General features: G+C 44.2%; 1 protein-coding gene and 1 long non-coding RNA gene across 5 annotated transcripts in view; one reads left to right on the forward strand and one right to left on the reverse strand.

Annotated features, from left to right (window-relative positions):
- Nucleotides 1-522: 522 nt before the first annotated feature.
- On the reverse strand, nucleotides 523-2,630 carry LOC121357086. The gene is made up of 3 exons (XR_005955679.1): nucleotides 2,499-2,630; nucleotides 1,531-2,049; nucleotides 523-652 (listed from the first exon to the last, which is right to left on the reverse strand). It is a non-coding gene; the product is annotated as an uncharacterized LOC121357086 (long non-coding RNA).
- A 269-nt stretch (nucleotides 2,631-2,899) lies between these two features.
- The window catches only part of MACROD2 (mono-ADP ribosylhydrolase 2), an 842,730-nt gene continuing 826,356 nt past the window's right edge, over nucleotides 2,900-19,273 (forward strand). Inside the window, exons 1-2 of one of the 4 annotated variants that reach the window (XM_041474169.1) lie at nucleotides 2,900-3,233; nucleotides 7,171-7,287. In XM_041474169.1, the coding sequence (XP_041330103.1) occupies nucleotides 3,188-3,233; nucleotides 7,171-7,287 (163 nt within the window). In that variant the 5' untranslated portion in view covers nucleotides 2,900-3,187. The remainder of the gene's footprint in view (nucleotides 3,234-7,170; nucleotides 7,288-19,273) is intronic. The other 3 variants (XM_041474167.1, XM_041474166.1, XM_041474165.1) reach the window with 3 other exon arrangements.

Genomic DNA, 19,273 nt, shown 5'->3' on the forward strand with positions numbered 1-19,273 from the left:
TAGTGCCCTTAATGCTGGTTCGGTTGGATGATCCAGCAGTTTGGATCGAGGCTCTTGCTCTCCTTTGGTTCATTTATTCATTTCTGTAGCATGGTATCCACTCTCATATTAATTTACATTTCCTATTATATCTCTAATGGGAGCTCTCTAACCAGTCATTACTTTATCCATATGTTAAATGTTCATTTTGCAGCTATTAGTATTGTATCTAGGCTATATATCTCTTAAATACTAATTCTGCACATTGCCCAGTCTTCCTCTGCAGATTCTGAACCTAGTTCACCAGCCTTGGATGCACTAAATACACACAGACCATTAGACCAACGCCAGTTTTCCGTTGGTGCTATTTTCATGGTCATTTTTTTCAACAGAACTTCTCTAAGCCCTTCTGAGCATTGCTTTAGCCCTCAATGTATACATCTTGCTACAGCCTTCTCAGAAAATAATCTCCCAGTTTGCAGCAAGATTGGTTTTCATCCAAATACTGAAATGCTACTTTTTAGGTGAATTTTCCCACCATGTGTGATAATGCTGATCGTTTCTCTGCCTTCAGGCCTCCAGAATCAACAAATGTAAGAAGACAGGTCATGCTCATATCAGTCAGTGGCACAATTTATTGCTTCTTCAGTGGGATCAATTGTATCACCAGCACCTGAAGAAAAAACATGTAAAACGCCATAAGAATTTTCTTACTGGAATTGTTACATTTGGACACTTCTATTTTTAAGTTGAAGACCAGTTTTATTCCTGTCTTTTATCTTGTCTTTCATTTTGGTGCTGGTGTAAACATCAGGCTTAATTTTCTTTCCTCTTTTATATGTGTATATACTTGCTTTAGATATTTTCCAAAATTATGGCTGTTGTAGCTGCTTTTACAAATGAAACTGCAGAATGCATGCAGATGGCCTCTACAGGAAGAGAGCTAAGTTTTCTCTTTCTCCCCTTCTGGTCCAATAAACATTGATTTATAAAATGTGGAACAGATCCCACAGGACACCAGAATATTCAGTAGCCTGGTAAATATTCAATGATCTAGGATATGCATTCAAATATTTGCTCCACATAATAGATGTAAAAAGAAGAACAGAAAAATGTACCTGTTGGTTTCTCTCTCATTTTTATTATCAAGAGAGAAAATTGTGCTTGGGCTACCAAGGCACATCTCTTGGGCAAAGAGAAGAAATCAGGTAAAGATAACAATAACCCCTCAATAGGTGGTCTAATATGAATGCTCAAATATGCTTTGTAAAGGGGACTCAGTCTGATTTATTAAAAGGTAAACTGGGTTCTTCCCTGCATCACCGAGTGGGATAAGATTAACGATTTCACTGTAAGGAGCTGTACCAAGATTAATGTTTGTAGTAGAGATGCTAACGCTTGTGTTTAGCAGAAACTATGAGAAAAGAAGTGAAATGTTGCTAAGTTGTACTTCACCTTTCTTTGATACACATGAAGCACAAGAGTGTATCACAAGAGAAAAGGCAGTCCTTGACCAAGGGCTGCACACAAGACATTCTCTGTATGATTTACCTGGAATTCCATACGAGCAGATGTAGATCCCGTGTTTGACTCCAATCTGACATCTCTGTACCCCTGTGAACTGTTCTGTCTTGGTGAAGCTGTGTCAGATAATGGCACAGCGAGGCTGTGATGTGTCCTTTGTCACACCAGTCCCGCTCTAAGTCAAGCACCTGCTGCGCTCCAGGGCTAAATCCATTCCCATGGGGAAGGGACTTTCCCTCCATGGGGGCACAAGTGAAGCTAACAGCATCTGTAAGTTGTAGGGAACCTTTTACATTTATTTATTTATTTAGTCCATGGGAGTTGGCGTGAAGGAGAAAATTACTCTTGTTACAGAGAAGGCTGAGCGGCACAGGGGCCAAGGTGCCTTCCTCCAGCCTTGGACCCAGGCGGACCTTGGCCTCTGCTGCAGCCGGCGGTGATTTTCACAATAGGTGGGACTAAGGGCAGGGGGTGTGGTGTAGGGATCCCAGGAGTCACAGAATCAAACAGGGTGGAAACGACCTTCGAGATCATGGAGTTCAACCTCTGAGTGAACAAAAGATTGTCAACTACAACATGGCACTGCGTGACATGTCCAGTCTTTTCCTAAACACCTCCAGGGGTGGTAACTCCACCACCTCTCTGGGAAACCCATTCCAATATCTAATCACCCTTTCTGCGAAGAAATTCCTCCCAGTGTCCAACTTGAACCTCCCTGGCCCAGCTAAAGACGATGTCCCCTTGTCCTGATGCTGGTTGAACGGGACCACACGGTGCCGCCTCCTTTCAGGGCGTTCCAGAGAGTGACAAGGCCACCTCTGAGCTTCCTTCTCCAGGCTGAACACCCCCGGCTCCCTCAGCTGCTCCTCGCAGGACTTGTGCTGCAGTCCCTACACCGCTCTCACGCCCTTCTCCGCACACACCAGCTCAGCCCCGCTCCCGGAAACCTCAGCCCGGCATCTGCCGCTCCAGCACCGTTTTTACCCCGTTTTTACCCCGGCCGGGGCAGTTTCCTGCCTCCCGGGCGCTTCAGGGCCTCACGGTGCCGCCGGCCCGCGGGAGGAGCGGGCGAGCCCGGCCAGACTCGGGCCGGGCCCCGGCGCGGTCGCCCGGCAACAGCCCCGCCGCCCCGGGCACAGCCCGGTACCGCCGCAACCCGGAAGCAGAGGGGCGGAGGAGGCGGGCGAGGGGCGGTGGCGGGGCGGGACGGGACCGGGGTGTCCGCCCGCTCCCTCCCTCCCTCTCGCCCCGCGGGGGCTCCGAGCGCCGGCATCGCGCAGAGCACGCAGTGTCGCACCCAAGCACCCGCCACGCCGTGTCCCCGCACCACACACTCCCCCAAATCCTGCCGAGCCGGCGCCGCCGCGCTCAGGCTCCTCCTGGTCGGTGCGGGAGGAGGAGGAGGAGGAGGCGGCTGCTGAGCGGCGGCTGCCGGAGCCAACGGGCGGCGGGGAGCGGGGCGGGCGCTGCGGGGGTGTCGGGGTAGAGCGAGGCGTGACCCGGCTGACGGGCACCGTGCGGCGGGCGCGGAGCCGGAGCCAGACCCGGCGGGATCAGCGGCACCAGCAGCGGCGCGGGGCGTCGGTATCGCTCGACTCTGGCTCTGGCTCTGGCGCGGCGTCTCCTCCACCCCCTCGTGAGCCTGGGGAACCTGCAGCTCAAAGCCGCCGCCAGCCACACCACCATGTACCCCGGCAACAAGCGGAAAAAGCTGTGGCGGGAGGAGAAAGGTATAATCGCCCTTCTCGGTGGCCGGGCCCGCTTCTCCCGCCTTTAAGCCCACGCTGAGCCGGGAGGGAGCCAGGGAATGGGGGGGGGTGGTCCCGGTGCCTTCAGAGCCGCCGCCTCACCGGGGGGTGTCCGGCAGCGCTTGCCGCCGGCCGCGCCTTAAGGGACGGGGTGGGGAAGGGGGAACTCCGTGTTCCCTGCGTCTGTCCTGGGGTCTCCTGGCTGAACCAGCCTTCGTGGCAGCCCGGGCGTGCGGGAATTGGGGATGTTTCCCCCAGACCTCGGCGTATCCGTGAGGAGTGGAGCCCCGGGGCGGAGGGAAGCGAGCGAGGGAGGGCGGTAAACAACCCCTCACCGGAGGGCTGCCCGCCCCCAAGTCACCTTGTGGGAGTGTTTCAGGCCGAAAAGTTGGGCACATGCTCTCAAAACGTGCTTTTGCTCCTTTCAATGGGTTTGTTTTCTGAGGGGAAGCGTGGTTTATTGGGATCAATGGTGTAATCAGTTCGGATTCTAGTGTCGTGCAGCCGGGGTGAAATGTTTGGGGTGTGGGAGTCTCAGAGCACCCCTACGTCCCATCTTTTGAACTGTTTATGTATTTTTATGTGTATTTTAAGGACCCCGACCGACGTACTCTCAGTTTATAAAGCCTCTAAGTCAAACTCCAGAGCATGAAAACTGTGGGCCAAGCATTTGATGCATTGTTTTGTTGGTACTTTATGTTGATCCCGGGGAGACCGATTTAAAAATTAAGAAAAAAATTCACAGAGTGGAAGTGCAACGTTTTTATCTGTGAGGAGGAAAGCTTCTTGCCCGGTGTGTTCCAAGTAATGTAGTAATAGATGAGGAGAGGAAGAAATAGCTATCCTAGGGTCATATTTTAAGTTCTCTTTTTGTCTTCCATCATCCTTGTGACTCTGTTTCAAGCTAAGAAGGCTGAAGACCAGTTCAGAGAAGAGGATTCAAGTGCACATTTCTAAGGAAAAATTGTTAAAACAGAAATGAACTTATTTTTCTGTAGGGTAGTTGCGCCTGTCAAACTCCTCTCAAATGAAGTGAGTCTTTTTCTTTCAAACCACCTTACAATCCATGCTTCTGTAGTAAAGGTGAGGCAACAAATTTCTACCTGGCAGAAGTTTCTGTTTTCAGTGAAAAAAAGTACAGTTAAATTGTCTCAAGCATTGTTTATGTGTGATCAATTACAACCGACTTTTCCCTTAATGCTGTATGTTTTACCTTTGAAAAATACAAGGGGCAGATGGGGAAAAGTTACTCTGGTGAATGTTATTATTACTCCCACTTGTCTCTTTCAGCTCTGTTACTGTCTGTGTGAATTCATAGCCTGGCAGGTGAACTCCAGCCATTAGTAAGGAGGGCAGAGTGCAGGGTCTGGGAACTGGAGCTGCTGTGACACACTTCTGGTGTCTCAGTCTGCTATGAGGATGGTGGTCTCCATCAGCATGGTGAATGCAAATCAATGCTGCTGAAGGTTTTCCATCCAGGATGCATTTTTGAGTGCTAGCTGGCCACAACTCCCTGTCTTTTTGCCCAGTGAGAACGAAGAGCATTTGCCAGTCTTCTGCTCCAGTAACTGTTCCAGCACCATGCTGATGTTGGCCCTGAGTACTTTGAGGGAGGAGGGTAGAAAAAGCTTCTCTCTTCATTGCTGGCATTGCCCTTCAGTTTTTAGCCCTGTGGGACTGTTCTTTTCAAGTACCTAGTTCACTAGGGAGGAAAACTACAGAAGCCCAACTTCTTCCCTTCTTACCCAGTCAATACTTTGGAAATCAAATGTTGTCAGTTCTGCCTTCACCTTTCACACAAGCATCCCTGAACCCCTGCAAAGCTGGCTGTGCTCACTGGCTCTGCTCTTCCCGTGAAGCTCTGAGTGCAGTTGCTCTCAGCCTTTTATATTCTGAAGCACTTCCTAAAATGAAAAAAGCACTGATTGCTAAATATTGAGTTCAAACCCACTGACAATACGCTTGCTTTTCTTAATTACTTTCTTGGTAATTAAGGCTTGGTCCACGTCCTCTCAGGGGAGATCTTCCGTGAGGACAGCTGAAACGGAGCAGGAGCAGGAGTGGAGGTGATTTCAGAGCCTTAGACACAGGACTGGGCTGCCTGCAAACTTCCCAAGTTTCTGCCACAGGCAGAAACCTGTGCTGGTGGTGAAGGCTGTTGGGAGCATCCTCCGGGAGGTTTGTAAGACTCAATTTAAGTTCTTGCTGCTGACTCACGAGAGCAAACTTCTGTAAAACCTTCCTGTAGAAAAGAACTTGTGTTTTGAAGGCACAAGAGTGGCTCTCTCACCTCTTCAGCTAAAGGCACCTAGGCTGGCTCTGTTTGTCAGTCCCTCAAAACTGACATGCTCTCTCAGGTCTGCCCACCTGGAGGACTTCAGTGTGCATGTCACATACTTGGAGTTTTGTATCCCTGGAGCTTGGGTAACGGAGGTGGATATGGAGCTGTGCAGAATGGTGACCCTCATTAGTCAGTTCTGGTGGCAGGTGTAAATATCCCACTGAGATGCCAGGTTGAGTAAGGAGAGATAAATGTTTTTGTCAAATGAAGGTACTGATAATATTGTCAAAAAATACCAAGATGAACTTATTTTGTTAAGGAAGGCTGTGCTCAAAACTTGCCTTATTAGACTGTGCTGACTGCAGCCTACATAATTAGGAAACTTTATTTTGAAAAAAACACAAAAGAACTCCAAACCAGACCCCAGTCATTTTCTTTCTTGGTTTTTAAAGATTTGACCTGAGAAGCAGTTTCCGTGTTCATCTTTTGCTGCTTCAGCTTGAGATGAAAATGTTCTTTTTATGTCTACCTAGTCCTTTATGTAAAATGCAAATAATATAGGTCTAGCCTTTCCCCACACCCCTAAAAGTTCTTCAGTCACTGAAAATCATTTATTACTGATTAACATGTCAAGAAAAACTGTTAGTGTGGTTAAAGTAGCACAGTGCTACTGGTGAAAACAGACTGAGAAATTTGGGTAGAGTATGGGTGTCTACTGGTCTTTTTATTTTCCCCTCTTCTTTTGGGAGGGAAAAAGCTCTTCATCTTGTGCTGAGCTAATACGAAGCACTGATGAGGTAGAGAGGGAAAAGAGGATGTTACTGCAAAAATGAGCTGAAGTGCTGAGGTTGCTTGCAGTTTTGGGTCATTGGGATGGCTTTTTTTCATGTAAAAGTCCATTTATAGCAGGGTCTGAAGAAGAATAAAGTTGGCAGTTGCTGTCATACTTGTGCAATGTTGGAGGCTTTACTTTTCACTAAACATCTGAAAAAAGAGGTGGTGACATTCTCAGTAGAAAACAAAAACAACTGGCCATATGTATTTTAGTGTGGTAACTAGGTGCATCCTATTAATACTCAAATGAAGATCTCTAAAGCTAAACTTACCTTTTTTACTATCCCAGACACCTGGCAATTGACAAAACATTTTCTGTAGCTCTGATCTCTTTTGTTATGTAGTAGCATTTCAATAATTTCCCACCATGCTCCCTACCGTCACTTGAATTTTTGGTTTTTTTTTTTTAGTTCTGGTTTAGAAACGCAAAGCCTACAGAACAGACTTTCATACCTGAAAACTCCCTACAAAACCAGAATTCCCTACTAAAATTGCTGTTCTCTGATACAGGAATCAAAGTGGCAGGAAGAAGCAGCACAGCAGTGATGTGGCGAGGAGGCCTGGACAGCCCAGAGCGTGGGGAGAGGTGTTAACTTTGCAGAGCTGGGGTAGCCAGAAACAGGCGTGTGCATTTGTACAGCTGCACCGTGCTTAGCTGCTGTTGTCACTCCCTGCATCACTCGTGCTGGGTCCCCTCAAGTGGCATTTCCTTCATCAAGGGCAGTGCACTGGTCACCGTGGCTCGTCTGCAACAATGTATGAAAGCTTGCAAAACTTTTCTTGTTTCTCTTTCCCCCCAAACAGAGCGTTTGCTGAAGATGACCTTGGAAGAAAGACGCAAAGAGTACTTGGGGGATTATGTTGCGTTACAAACTATTCCAACGTGGATGGAAGACTTAAAAAGTAAGAGTGAAAGTGATGGTAAGTGAAGTGGGGGAGTCTTAAAATGTAGACCACTTTGTTTTCTCAGTCTGAAGTTACTTCTAGGAAGGCCAAGACTTAGCACCTGTGTTATTTTGAACAGTGATAGCCTAAAACTGGGACAGGGGTGAAAAAACCCCAAGATTTCTTAGAGCCTCACTGGTGTCCCAGAACTCTGTTGGTATCCCCAGATGGAGTCACTAACCCTTAAGTGTGTAAAATAGATCTTCTCTGCATGAGTCTTGCTTTCCAGATACTCCAGCAGTCAGCCGTGCCTAAACTTACTGAGCATAACGATATGGGGAATCTGGGCAAAACAATGCTGCAGGTAACCCAAAAGCAGAGGGTAAGTGTGCAAATTGTGTTGTTTTCTAAGGGTCCAGAAACTGGAGGATATGGGGCCTCCCTTACATTTAGTCCTGCCTGCTTTCTTGAGCTGAGGAACATCAGTCTGGCCAGGACTAACTCCAGTTTCCTTAGTGTGTGCAGCCTTATCATGGTTGTGATCCCCAGTAGAGTTGTCACAATACTTGCAGTGAGAACAAACCAAAAATGTGACTCCTATTTGCTTACAGACTTCTCTGTTCTGCAAGTAATTCTGTAACAGTGCCTTGTTCTTTGTCTAGTTCCTTTTCATTCACACAAGGGTATGGAGGGATAGGGACGGCTTCTGAGCTAATTTCTTCCTCCTCTTCTTTTTTTTTTTTTTTTTTTGCTGTGTCTTGCTATCCTACTTGGCTGAAGCCTGTGTTTTTTGAAAGAGTATCTAACTATGAGATCTGAAGTGCTTCCTGCCTCTGCAGAGATAGGACTAATTTTCTGACCCTTTTGTTATCATTAAAGGCAAATACTGGCCTGGGTGAAGAGGTGTCTAGAGCAACCTCGTGGCTGCAGGTGAACATGGTCTTGGTGGTGATAGTCCAGGTGAAATGAGGCTTGGAGCTGATCATCTGTTTTTAAACTGGCAGGCTGTAACACTTATTTTAGCACAATCTGAAGGAGCTCACAGATTTTCAGATGTCCTTGTCAAAAGCAGCTATTACTATTGTCTATTCCTAAAAGCATCTGGAATAATTTTCAAAGTGAAAATATGTCAAGAGATTGCTGAGCTCTTCAGGCCTGCTGAGTAGCTGTATTACATCAGTACCCATAGACCTCCTTCTCCCATTTGAGTAGGTCTTTTATATCTTGCAACATCAGAAAGCCTCTCCATCTAGAAAACAAAAGGCTGCATAAAAATAAAAAAAGAGTACCTGACTTCTTGCAAGTTGATTTTGCAGGCCTGTGGTAGGTGGGAATATACAGTATGGCATATGGTTTAACTGGGAGACTCTTTATCCCTCCTACCCCAAACTATGTTGTTTTTTTTCTTTCCAGCTACTCTCAGATTCTCTATAAAGCACTGAAATTCACAGATGTTGCATTACTTGGGCTGCTGAAAGTGACAAGGTGTGGATTTACGTTGTGAATGCTGTTACACTTCACAGAAGCAAAGTGTCAGTTTCTAATATGTGGGTATTGAATCATGGCAGTGGTGAATTTATTTTCTTGTAGCTGCTCTTGCATTCTTTCTGTTAGTACCCAGTACACTGCAAAAAATGCTGGAAGGCAAAAGTTGTGCTGGAACACTTCTCTGCTACTTGAAAGTTTTGTTACAGTGTACGTTCAGGAGAAAATATCCACAGTCACTCTTTTTCTTTGATGTATTTGTTGTAAGTAAGCCATGTATAATAGTGAACTTTTGGAAGGTTGGGCTGCTGAAATGCTTCCACATTCCAACTGATTAGGACAATTAAAATAAATATGTGTATTAATGTGACTGTTACTGCATCTGTTTCAAACTTTATTTCTCTTAAATGTTGACCCCATTCTGAAGGTATCAAGTGTGTCTAAAAGCTGTCGTTTTGAACTGAATTACAGAAAAACTAGATTTAAATCTTACTGCTGATGGAAACTTTTGCTCTGTTTGATCTGACATACAGAGGGCAACAGATACAGCCTGAATGAAATTCTGGAGAGAGCAAGTGAAGCCCCAGGTGTGATGGAATTGGTGATGATCTGACAATGCCATGTTCAAGTTGTGCTAGTGATTTCCTTCAAGTGAAAGGTGGCTGCTTGCACTGACAAATCGAAGGGGTCTGAAGAGGGGTGGTGGTGAAAATAAAATCTTCTGTGTATCTGTCAAACCAAAACAGCAACTGACGGGGAATTTGGAAAAAATTCTTTACAATTCACTCCCAATACCATATACAGTAAAAAAAATGACAGATTGATTAGTAGAGCATAGAGTGGCTGTTCAGGGAGAGTGATGAGGAGAAATCAAGAAAGCAACGAAGCACAAATCAAGTGAAGCAGGCACAATCAGTCAGCTGCTGGAGTAAGAAGCTGTAGGAGAAGGGCAGAGCATCTGAGCTGGCAGCCATCCCCACAGACACTCAGTACTCAACTGGTGTTCAGTACTGCACAAATTTTTGTACTGGCTGTTAGGAAAAATGGCATGTACAATGTAATAAAGCCTTCACAGTGCCCTTTTTTAAATGTGAGTGACTCACTGGAAGGTGTTGGGGAGTTCCAGTTAGGCATACATTTTTGTTATGTGTAAGTCTAATGGCAGATTATTAAAACGTCTGTATGCAGAATTATGCAAACTGAAATGACCTCAGAGGTTTGTATCGAGAAGGAACCAATCTCACTTCCAGGGCACTTCATGGATGCTCTGTACTGGCAAATTGGAAGAATATACCTTAGTTTGTGGATGAAAGTTTTCCCCTACCCCTCTTCTACTCTTTAACAGAAGTGTTCAGAACTAAATTCTGAAGAAAACCAGCAAAGCTTGGCAGAAGTTCGGTGTTTTGGTGAGGATGGAAGTCTTTGTAATACAGCAACATAACAGGGGTGCACATCTATGTAAAGGCTCCTGAGGGGTAAAGTTACTGAGTACTGAATGGCAGCTGGCAAGGGCTTTGTCTCTTTGTAGCAGCAAAGCTGTCAAAAAATACTTGGAAGTTCAAAGAGGCAGTATCTTTTAAAATGCTCTGCTCTGACCAAAAAAAAAAAAAAAATACCCTACATTTTTTTGCAGGTTTCCTCATATAGACACGACTAGCCATAAGAAATTAGATTGGTGTATGTTTGCATGGAATTTGGTCAATGTTTGTGTTAAGTCTTGGTTTTGGGAAGAGGGCGGCACAATGTGGAATGCAAAGACTAAGCTTGGTGCCCACTTTTCTGTGCTAAGGGAAGCAATCTGATGTGGGTATGTTCGTATCCAGAAGGGCTGTGCTGTCAACACCCCTGATTTTTGGTGTGCTGCTTGCCAGGCTGCACAAGTGGATCTCAGAGATCGAGTGTTGCAGCAGTGGAAGGAAAAGGGACAGTTGTGACATTAAAGAGGGTAATTTGTCACTGAGGGGATGGTAGGAAGACAAAACTTTTGTTCTTGAAGTGGTCCTGCAAATATAAGCTTTCTCTGGTTTAACTGTTTATTAAGGAAATGTGGAGTTGCCCACTTTGGAAACAAAGAATGAGGTTGCCATAGCGGGCTGGATAATGTGAATACACTGTAAGGTATCGTTCTTCCCACTTGTTATCCTTCAGATAGCTCAAAAGCACATACATCTCATCTGTTTTCTCATGTACTTTGAAACAGAGTGTCTTCCTGACAACATGTGAATAATGAACTTGTTTTATGAAGTTCTGGAATTTATATCCCTGTGTTTCAATGCTATTTATATACCACTTGGTTAGGCACTCATCTTGTACAGCAACTGCAGCTCATGTTGCCCAGTGAATTAAATGCCACCATGTAGACTAACAACTAGAGTGTATTTTGAAGTTAAATACATATATTAACTTTTTGTTGGGTAATTCCCGAAGGTATCTTTACTTTGCAGTAGTGAATTTGAGAAATGACTTCTGAAAACTTTTTTGGAAAGCTTTTTTAAAAATTAGGGTCTTGGGAATTTTGTTGTCATTGAGTTGTGTGTCACTGGTAGAAAAACATTTTGTTGTATTAATTGGGTGATTCAGAAAATGGAATAAGTGATATTGTTTAACTCCATGCAGCTGATAGTCCTGCTGACTCTCACAGCCCCTGGAATTCATTGGTATGACAGTGATGCCAAGAAAACAGCAAATTCAGGTGGTGGTTTAAAGATCTTTGCTAGTGGTAAGAACTGCTTTTCATGTGATGAAGTGAAAATGGAAGGACAAGATAACTGAGTTTATTTTTATTTAAGGTTAAATGACACAAAAGGTCTGCAGTCCTTTTATACAAGTCTTGAAATATGTTTAGATGCTTTGGCAGTCTCTGAATCTTTTTAATCTGCTATTTTTAAAGAAAATGATACGGCTCAAACTATTGAAATTAATCCAACACTGAGGGTTTTATGTATAATCATAAGGTTTGGATTTAATAAAAGCATTGTTGTACTGTCAGTGTGTAGCTTTTAAAATATTCACAGTGGGTTGACACAAGATTACAGAGACAAAGCATGTAGATGAGCCAGTCCAAATGCTCCTGGTGAAAAGAAAATGTGTAGTAACACTGAGCTCTGATCAGCATTTCTTGAGATGGGTAACTAACACGAGTAACTCTCCAGTATCTCCACGCAGCCGTGCTTGATATGAATATCTGTGCTGCAGGATCTAGGAAACAAGGTGATGAGTATTAAACAGACTTTGGAAAGTGACACCACTACTAAGCTGCAGTGAAATTCAGCCAGACATCTACAAGTAAGAAATGGCATCTCTCTAAACCATTCAATATTATCAGTCATTTATACAGAAAAATAAATTATGTTCAACTAGAACATTGAGATTGTTAGACCAGTTTGACAATCACAAGGTCAGTTGGTAAGAGCTGTGTGAAATCTGTGTGTTTCAAGACCATTCTCCCACCAAAAATCCAAGTCCATTAGCTTTCATTGTGATTTTTTTTTCCTTACAATGACTGTAACAACTGTCTTTATAACAGATTCTTAACTGAGTGGCAAGGATGAAAGTAAATTGAGACAGCTTCGTGTAATTTTTGCTATCTCACTCAAAGAAAAAAAAAAAAAAGCTTTTGCTACTGAAACGCTTGGTTTGAGAAAGTTCAGAGCGCAGCAGTTTTTCTGCTGAGTACGCACAGAAAACAGCAATAACTTTGTGTGCCACTATTCAGGGTCTCCTCTATTACCTGTGGCCCTGAATGTGAATTCCAGCTTCACCTGAACTCGTGCTGTATTCCGTTTTGTCCTTACTTTTCATATATTGCCATACCACTGTTACTCATGCTAAACATCTTATCACAAGGTCTCTTCAAGGCTGATGTGTTTAAGGTTAGAAAATCATGTCTCTTTGATGCACATGGAGAGCACTGCTTATTAATTGCTGTGTATAATAGCTGGGGGAGCACCATGAAAAAACTAACAACTGTGGTTTCTGTGAATTGTGTGAGGATTATGGTAATTAAGTATTTTGAATACTTGTGAAATTAACATGCTTTTTGTGGACATGGCTGAAAATGTGTTCTGCTCTCTGTCCATGTTCTATGCATATTAAGGAAGCAGCAAAGGAATTAGAGGGGTAAGAAGGGCAAACCATGTTTGCAGCTTCTTAGTCTGTGCTGAAGGTGTCCAGGAGTCTGTGTGCCCATGGCATAATGAGGAGTAACTTTAAGGCTGAGCTGGTATTTGTTTGGCTGTGGCAGATACCCAAGGCTGCCAGGGCAGGAGGGTGTAACCAGAGCTCTGTGTGCTCTGCTTTGCTCAGGCTCTCGGCTGCCCTTTCAGGATGTGTCCTGAACAGATATAAAGCTGCAGAGTGCTGCAAATCTGACTGTGTGATCTGGTGACCCCACACACCCTTCTGGCTTTCCCAATGCATACTTTGGCTATTGATTTCCAAAGATAGACTTGCACAGTACAGAGATGGGAATAACCCTTTGTCGTGGTTTCACATAGCTTGGTTTTTAGTTAAGGACAAAAATCCATGAGCTACGGAAGTGATTCCCTGTAAGGACCTTGGCAGGTTCCTTTGGACCTGACAACCAATCAACTGGCTAGTTTTAAATATTGACACCCTGTTAAACCACTTAAGAGGGCTGAATATACCTCTGTGAAATCACATTTAAAGACAAACATGCCCCAGGAAAAACTCTGGCTTCTGGCCTTTGAACAGGTAACTGGATGCTGGCTGGGCCGGGCCAGGAGGAGAATGAGGAGATGCTTAGTCTTGGGCTGAAATTCTCTTGTAAGGCTATGGTGAAGATACAACTGATACATCAGAGTTTTTTTTTCACTGAATGCTTTGGGGGGATGTAGCATTCTAGCCATAGCTGTGAGCAGAAGCACCAGTGTTGAAGCAAGCAGATGTTGAAGTAGCTGTGATCTAATGAGGAGCTTGAAGAGAGAGAGATGAGAAACCTTGCCCCAGGGATAGAAGAAGAAAACCTCAGTTCCCGCAGATAAGAGAACTTTTGTTTCTGTACTAGAACAGCTCATCCTTAAAATTGCACCCCAGTAAGCTGAGATCACCCATGGTGGTAGTTGTGGGAAGACTGCCAAACCATGGGAGGGACTTCACGATTGCAGATTTCTGGGCAGCTGCTATCTGTGATAATTAAAAGCACAAGAAAGCTGTTTCTTGTGGAAAAGTCTCCATGGCATGGCAGGAGAGACTCTAAGTTCCTCTAAGTGAACTGAAGTAAGATTATTTTTTAAGTGGTAAACTGACTGAAAGTAACAAATTTGTCTCTTTATGTTGTCAGTAGAAAAAAAAAAAAGTTGGAGGGAGGAGAAGTGATCTGAATGTTTATTCTGAATTCTTACTATTTCTTTCCTTTTGCTTCTGTTAATGAAATTTTCTTCATGCCCTTTAAAGTTTTGAGCCTTCTTTGCTGTCCTCCTAATCCTTACCTTGCAGCAGAAAATGTGTAAGTAATTCCAGTGGGTGCACTGGCGTTTGGCCAGCGCTAGATGCACTGCATTAATTGGAGCATTAGCCGGGAAACTCAGATTGGTAAATCTAAACCACTACACTCTTCAGGTGCAAGTTTACTTGAGCATAAACTGAGCAATCATCTGTGTGTGTGTGCTCATTTGTTCCTCGAGGTAAATAATCTCTAGTTAGTGATATCCCTGATGTAAGTAGCTAAATCAGTGTGTTTAGTGTAAGGGATGGAGGGAAACTGCAGTAAGCAAAAAGACTGAAGATGTATTCGGGTGACCTTGTAATTCTCTGGTGAGCTTCATGTGAGTAACCTTTATAGGATGGATTAGCTGCCAAAGCGATGACGCTTGTTTTACAGTTTGCATTGAAGTGTTTTTGGGAAGAACAAAAAAGTTTCTTGCTTTCAGCAAGTATGAGATGATGATTATTAAAAAGTTCAGGTCTGTTTACATAGATTAAGAACACAAAATCCAGTGTAGCTAATCCTCTCTCTAAGAAAGTAAATTGCTTGTCTTTGATGTAATTAAGATGATGACTTCTCTTTAAGCTGCTGCTCTGTGACTTTTTTAACAAGGTAACTTCCATACAGCATTAAGCTTATACATGTGCTGGATAAAATTATTATTTTGTGGCTCTTCTGCATGCAGCTGAGAAAGCTCTCTTATCTGCAGTGTCAGACAGCTCCTTGAGGGGCAGAAGTTAACTGTAGGAAAGGATGCTACTCTCAACAATAAGTTGATAAATTGGTGTCCTTATTGAGGCTCTGCAAGCTCTTGATGGGTTTTAGAGAGGGATAGTAGGTGGAGATACAAAGGGAAGTTAGGTACCTCTTTGCCAGAAAAAAATAGTTTAAATGTTTAATTACGTTTAATGGTGACATGAATCTTGACCAGATTAATAACTTTCAAGCTTCTGTCCTGTGCAATACAAGAAACAATCCTTTTTTTTAGCTGCTGAATGTCACTGCACTGAAGTTTTGTACAGAGGTCCCTAAGGAAGTACTTAGTAGAGTTGGGAAGTCAAGATGATGCAGTGTGCTGTCAGCTGGCAGGCTCGTTCTGAGTGTGAGGGAGGATGGCTTTAGCAGCAGTTATGCTTTAAGTTGGGATGTGCTGTTCCTCAGAAACTGCTGAGAACAATTGTAGGTTTCGGCTTGAAATATATTGGTGGCTGACTTGAGTAAGATAATTTAACGTATTTTAAAAAGTAACAGGTTCTGTCTTTTCTTTATTATTTTTTTCCATTCTTCTTTTTATATATAAAGGGTGAGCTTCTTTTGAGTGTGGGGGATTGCAGGATCAAACCCCCAGATTAATGTATTGCTCTACAAAGACAATTTCAGTAAGTCATCTAGCTTTTCTCAGCATGGTAGCTTGGCTAGTGTCCTAATCTGTTATTTGTGATGGATTGTGGCATATGTCCTCACATCTTTTGCAGACAGATGTGAGCCAGTGTGCCAGCCTGATTAGAAGCCATGTGCCTATGATTAGGTTGAGGCCAAAACCAAGCTGTTAAATTGTACCCTTGTCATGGCTCGTTCACATGGATCAGTTGCCTGACTATGTGACTTAAAGATACTTTCAAATGCGGGTGGAAAAAGCTGATGTCCTTCTGCAGAAGATGGATCCCTCTTTTGATTAGACAGGTGGAGACTGGTGTGGCTTGGTTTAATTTGATGTAGCTTAGATTTGACAGGTATTTATGAAGGTGCTGAACTACTGCCTCAACTAGGATTTGCTGGCTGGCTCTTCATAATTAGTGATGACATAGGGTAGGCCACCCAACTCTGGGTGTGGGTGGCTTGCAACAAGATGGAAAACTAACCTCATGCTCAAAGGAAGTAATGATACTGCTTTAACTCCCTTGGTGGTGTTGGGGAATCACTGGTGCAGTTTAAGCTCACCAAGCTCTGTTTGGATCATGTAACTTTCCTGTCTAGCTGTATTTGCTTCGTGCACAGTTGAACACTTGATTACACATGTTAAAAACCCAGTCACTGGAAATAACAACCTGGCTTCCATTTTTTGATTCAGTATTCCCTTTTTTATTCAGATTCCCTTTTTTGATTCATTTCTACATGCTCAACATGAAGAAATGTCTCTTAACAAGCCAGCGAGGGTCTGAATAATTGTACTGTAGAATCATAGGATTGTTAAGGTTGCAAAAGACCTCTAAGTTCATTGAGTGCAACCATTAAATGGTAGTAGTTACTCTGTGAAGTGATACAGAGAAGTGATTTCTCCAGGTGAGGACATCTAGCTGATGTGTATTTGGAAAACAAGTTGAGAGGAAATTTCTCATCCCTGTAGGAAGTGCTGTTTATTTTTTCTAATGCCCAGAAAATGCTCTTCTGTGCTGGAGAGAAGGCTTAACAATCCAGTAGAAAGATGTTAAATCTGGATTTCGCACAGCTTTAAAAACCATTGAAATGATATTGAGAAGTATTTGCTATTTCAGTGTACAGTGTGAGGGAGAAGCATAATGTTTGTGCACAGGGATGGTCCTGAGACTTGCAGGCTCTTGCATGTTGCAGAAATGTGTCACAAGGGTCTTCACCAACATTTTCTGTTGTTTTTTTCGGGATGGGATGCTACAGAATGCACGTGTTGGCAAATGAAGCCTTGTCCTCATGTAGCCAATACATTTATTTCTGAGAGTAGAAGTAGTTCTCTGCAAGCACCTTTGCACTAATAGCATCCCTGGGAGTTGGTCGTCAAATGTTGTGTTAGAAAAGACTTCTCTAGAGTTTACCCAAAGGCTCCTGTCCAAAAGACGCAGTTTTTTGCATCCTAATGCAGAATAGGTATGAAGAAAGTGTAGATATGAAGAAACTGGTTGCACCTTCTGTCTTTCTTTAAAACATCTCCCTATGTTATCCTGCCCTTTGCTTTTTCACAAAGGCTTGTTTAGGCAATTATGGGCTTTTTGATGGTCTCTTGATATGGCTGGTTAGACTGTAAAGGTGCTCCAAGTTCTGTGTTTTCCATTTGCTGCACAGGCATGACTTGTAGTTGAAGTTCAGCCTGCACTGGATTTATTCCTGTGTGCTCAATGCAACCTTTTCTGTGTAAGGCACTCTACTCCTCCCCTACCAAGGTATTGTGTGTTGCAGTGCTGTCCTTTGGTGGGATTTCCTAATGAATCTACATCTGCTGAAAGCAAACCCCAGACTTCATGTAGCTGTCACTGAGAGTATGGGTCAGTCACATTTAAAGAAAAAGTAGGGTTCCTTTCTGTTTTTTCCCATCTATCTGCGTTCTCACCAGTGTTCTTATAGGGGAAGGATTGTAAGTGTACTGCAAATAACTAAATCCAGGAGAAGAGGTGATGTACACAGGCATTCATATATTGACCTAAAGACTTTGAGATTTGGTGTGTCTTTCATTTCTAGGTAGAAGATAGAGCTAGATCTTTCTGCTGACTGCTACTGAATTTGTAACTGCTTCCATTTTTTAGTCCTTGAATGAAGCAAGCATGACTTGCAACACAAATGAGTAGTGGTAGAGTTGTCTTGGAAGTTCCCTCTGTCCCTTGCTGTTCGGGTTGAACCTCCACTGTTCTTCACTGTAGCAAATTAAATCAGGTATCTCAGGGGTAGGAAAAAGGAAATGCTGCCAGATAAGAGCTACCCCCAAGCCTAGTATCTCTGTGTAGAAAACATAACCTTTTGCACCTGCATAAGAACTTACTGTTGTCATTTGTGTGTCTGCCACCCAAAGACGGGTGTCTGCCAGGGAAAGTGGGAAGTTCCTTTGGAATGGAGAATATGACCTCCTTCCCTCCGAATTATTATAACTTTGAAATTATGGGGCTTTCACGCACTTTCCCTCTGAATCATTATAACTGAAATTACCTTATCATGAAAATGTATGGGAAAAGGAATAACAGTTCTTTACTAGTGTATATATGGATAACAAGGCAAAAAAGCCCAACAGCAGCAGCAGCAGCCCCAGGCAGCAGCACAAACGCAGCCCGGCCTCTCTCGGCCGCGGCGCTTTCCCCGTGGCTGCAGTTCCGCTCACGGCCAGCAGGGGCGCTGCTGGCTCCCGGCTGGGCAGGGCGGGTGCGCTGATTCCCCTGCGCCTGCAGGGGGCGCTGCGGCGCGAGCTCGGCCGCGTCCCCCTCACGCGGCAATGGCGGGCGGGCCGGCGAAAGAGATGGAAGAATGGCTTCCTTTACAAACTCCCAGGGCAGCCCCTCCTGATAGCGAAATGAGCTGTAGCAAGAAACTTGGAAACAGCAAGCTGGAACGGCAGGGACGAGCAAAATGCTGAAATGGTAAAGGAGATGTGTCAGAAACTCTGCAGCTGGGGTGTCGCAGCAGGCAAGGGAGTGCGTGGCTGCAGTTGCAACAAACCCAGAGCAGGGGCAGATGAACAGTGGGGCTGGGCAGTGGCTGCCTGGCTCCTGAACACAGCCCACAGGCTCCCTTAGAGGCTCAGAGATCCCAGGATTTCCCTGAGGCATCCGGGCAGATGATGAAGTGTCCTTTGTTTACTGAGGTCAGCTGTTAATAAGGTGCAATGGCCGCTCTTATGTGCAGAACTCTGCTCATGGTAGGAGAAGGCAAAAAACACAACCCTGCAGTGATAGCAAATTTTTCCCACAGTGACTGCAGCCTGTTTCCCTTCCTAATGCCAAGAACACAAGAGAAAGCTAGGAGCTGCACTCAACCCTTCCCCCAGCCCAAATCTTGTGGTACCGCTGCCCTTCCCACAGGAACCCCCAAATAAAGAGAGTAACCAGCTGCACCCCTCCCCTGAGCGTGGCAGCTTATTTTGTCTTTCTCAAGTACCCGGTCATTTTTGTCTCCTAGCAACATATGGGCAAAAATTGCCTGAGAGAAAGAACAAAAGGAAAAAATCCTAAACCCCAACCCTTACCTACCTGTCCAGATACTAGAAAGCTAAAGTTCGTACTCCCACCTGGTAAGCTGTCAAGGTGTCAGGCAGAGAGGTTTTTGAATGACAATGCCTTGAAATATTTGCTGATGGTTTTGCAGAAGTTTTGTAGTTTTCTGGTAGTAACATTTTATTTCCAAGCTTTACTTCAA

The sequence above is a fragment of the Pyrgilauda ruficollis genome, unplaced genomic scaffold (assembly GCF_017590135.1).
Source record: "Pyrgilauda ruficollis isolate IOZ18807 unplaced genomic scaffold, ASM1759013v1 scaffold31, whole genome shotgun sequence".
Classification (NCBI taxonomy): Eukaryota; Metazoa; Chordata; class Aves; order Passeriformes; family Passeridae; genus Pyrgilauda; species Pyrgilauda ruficollis.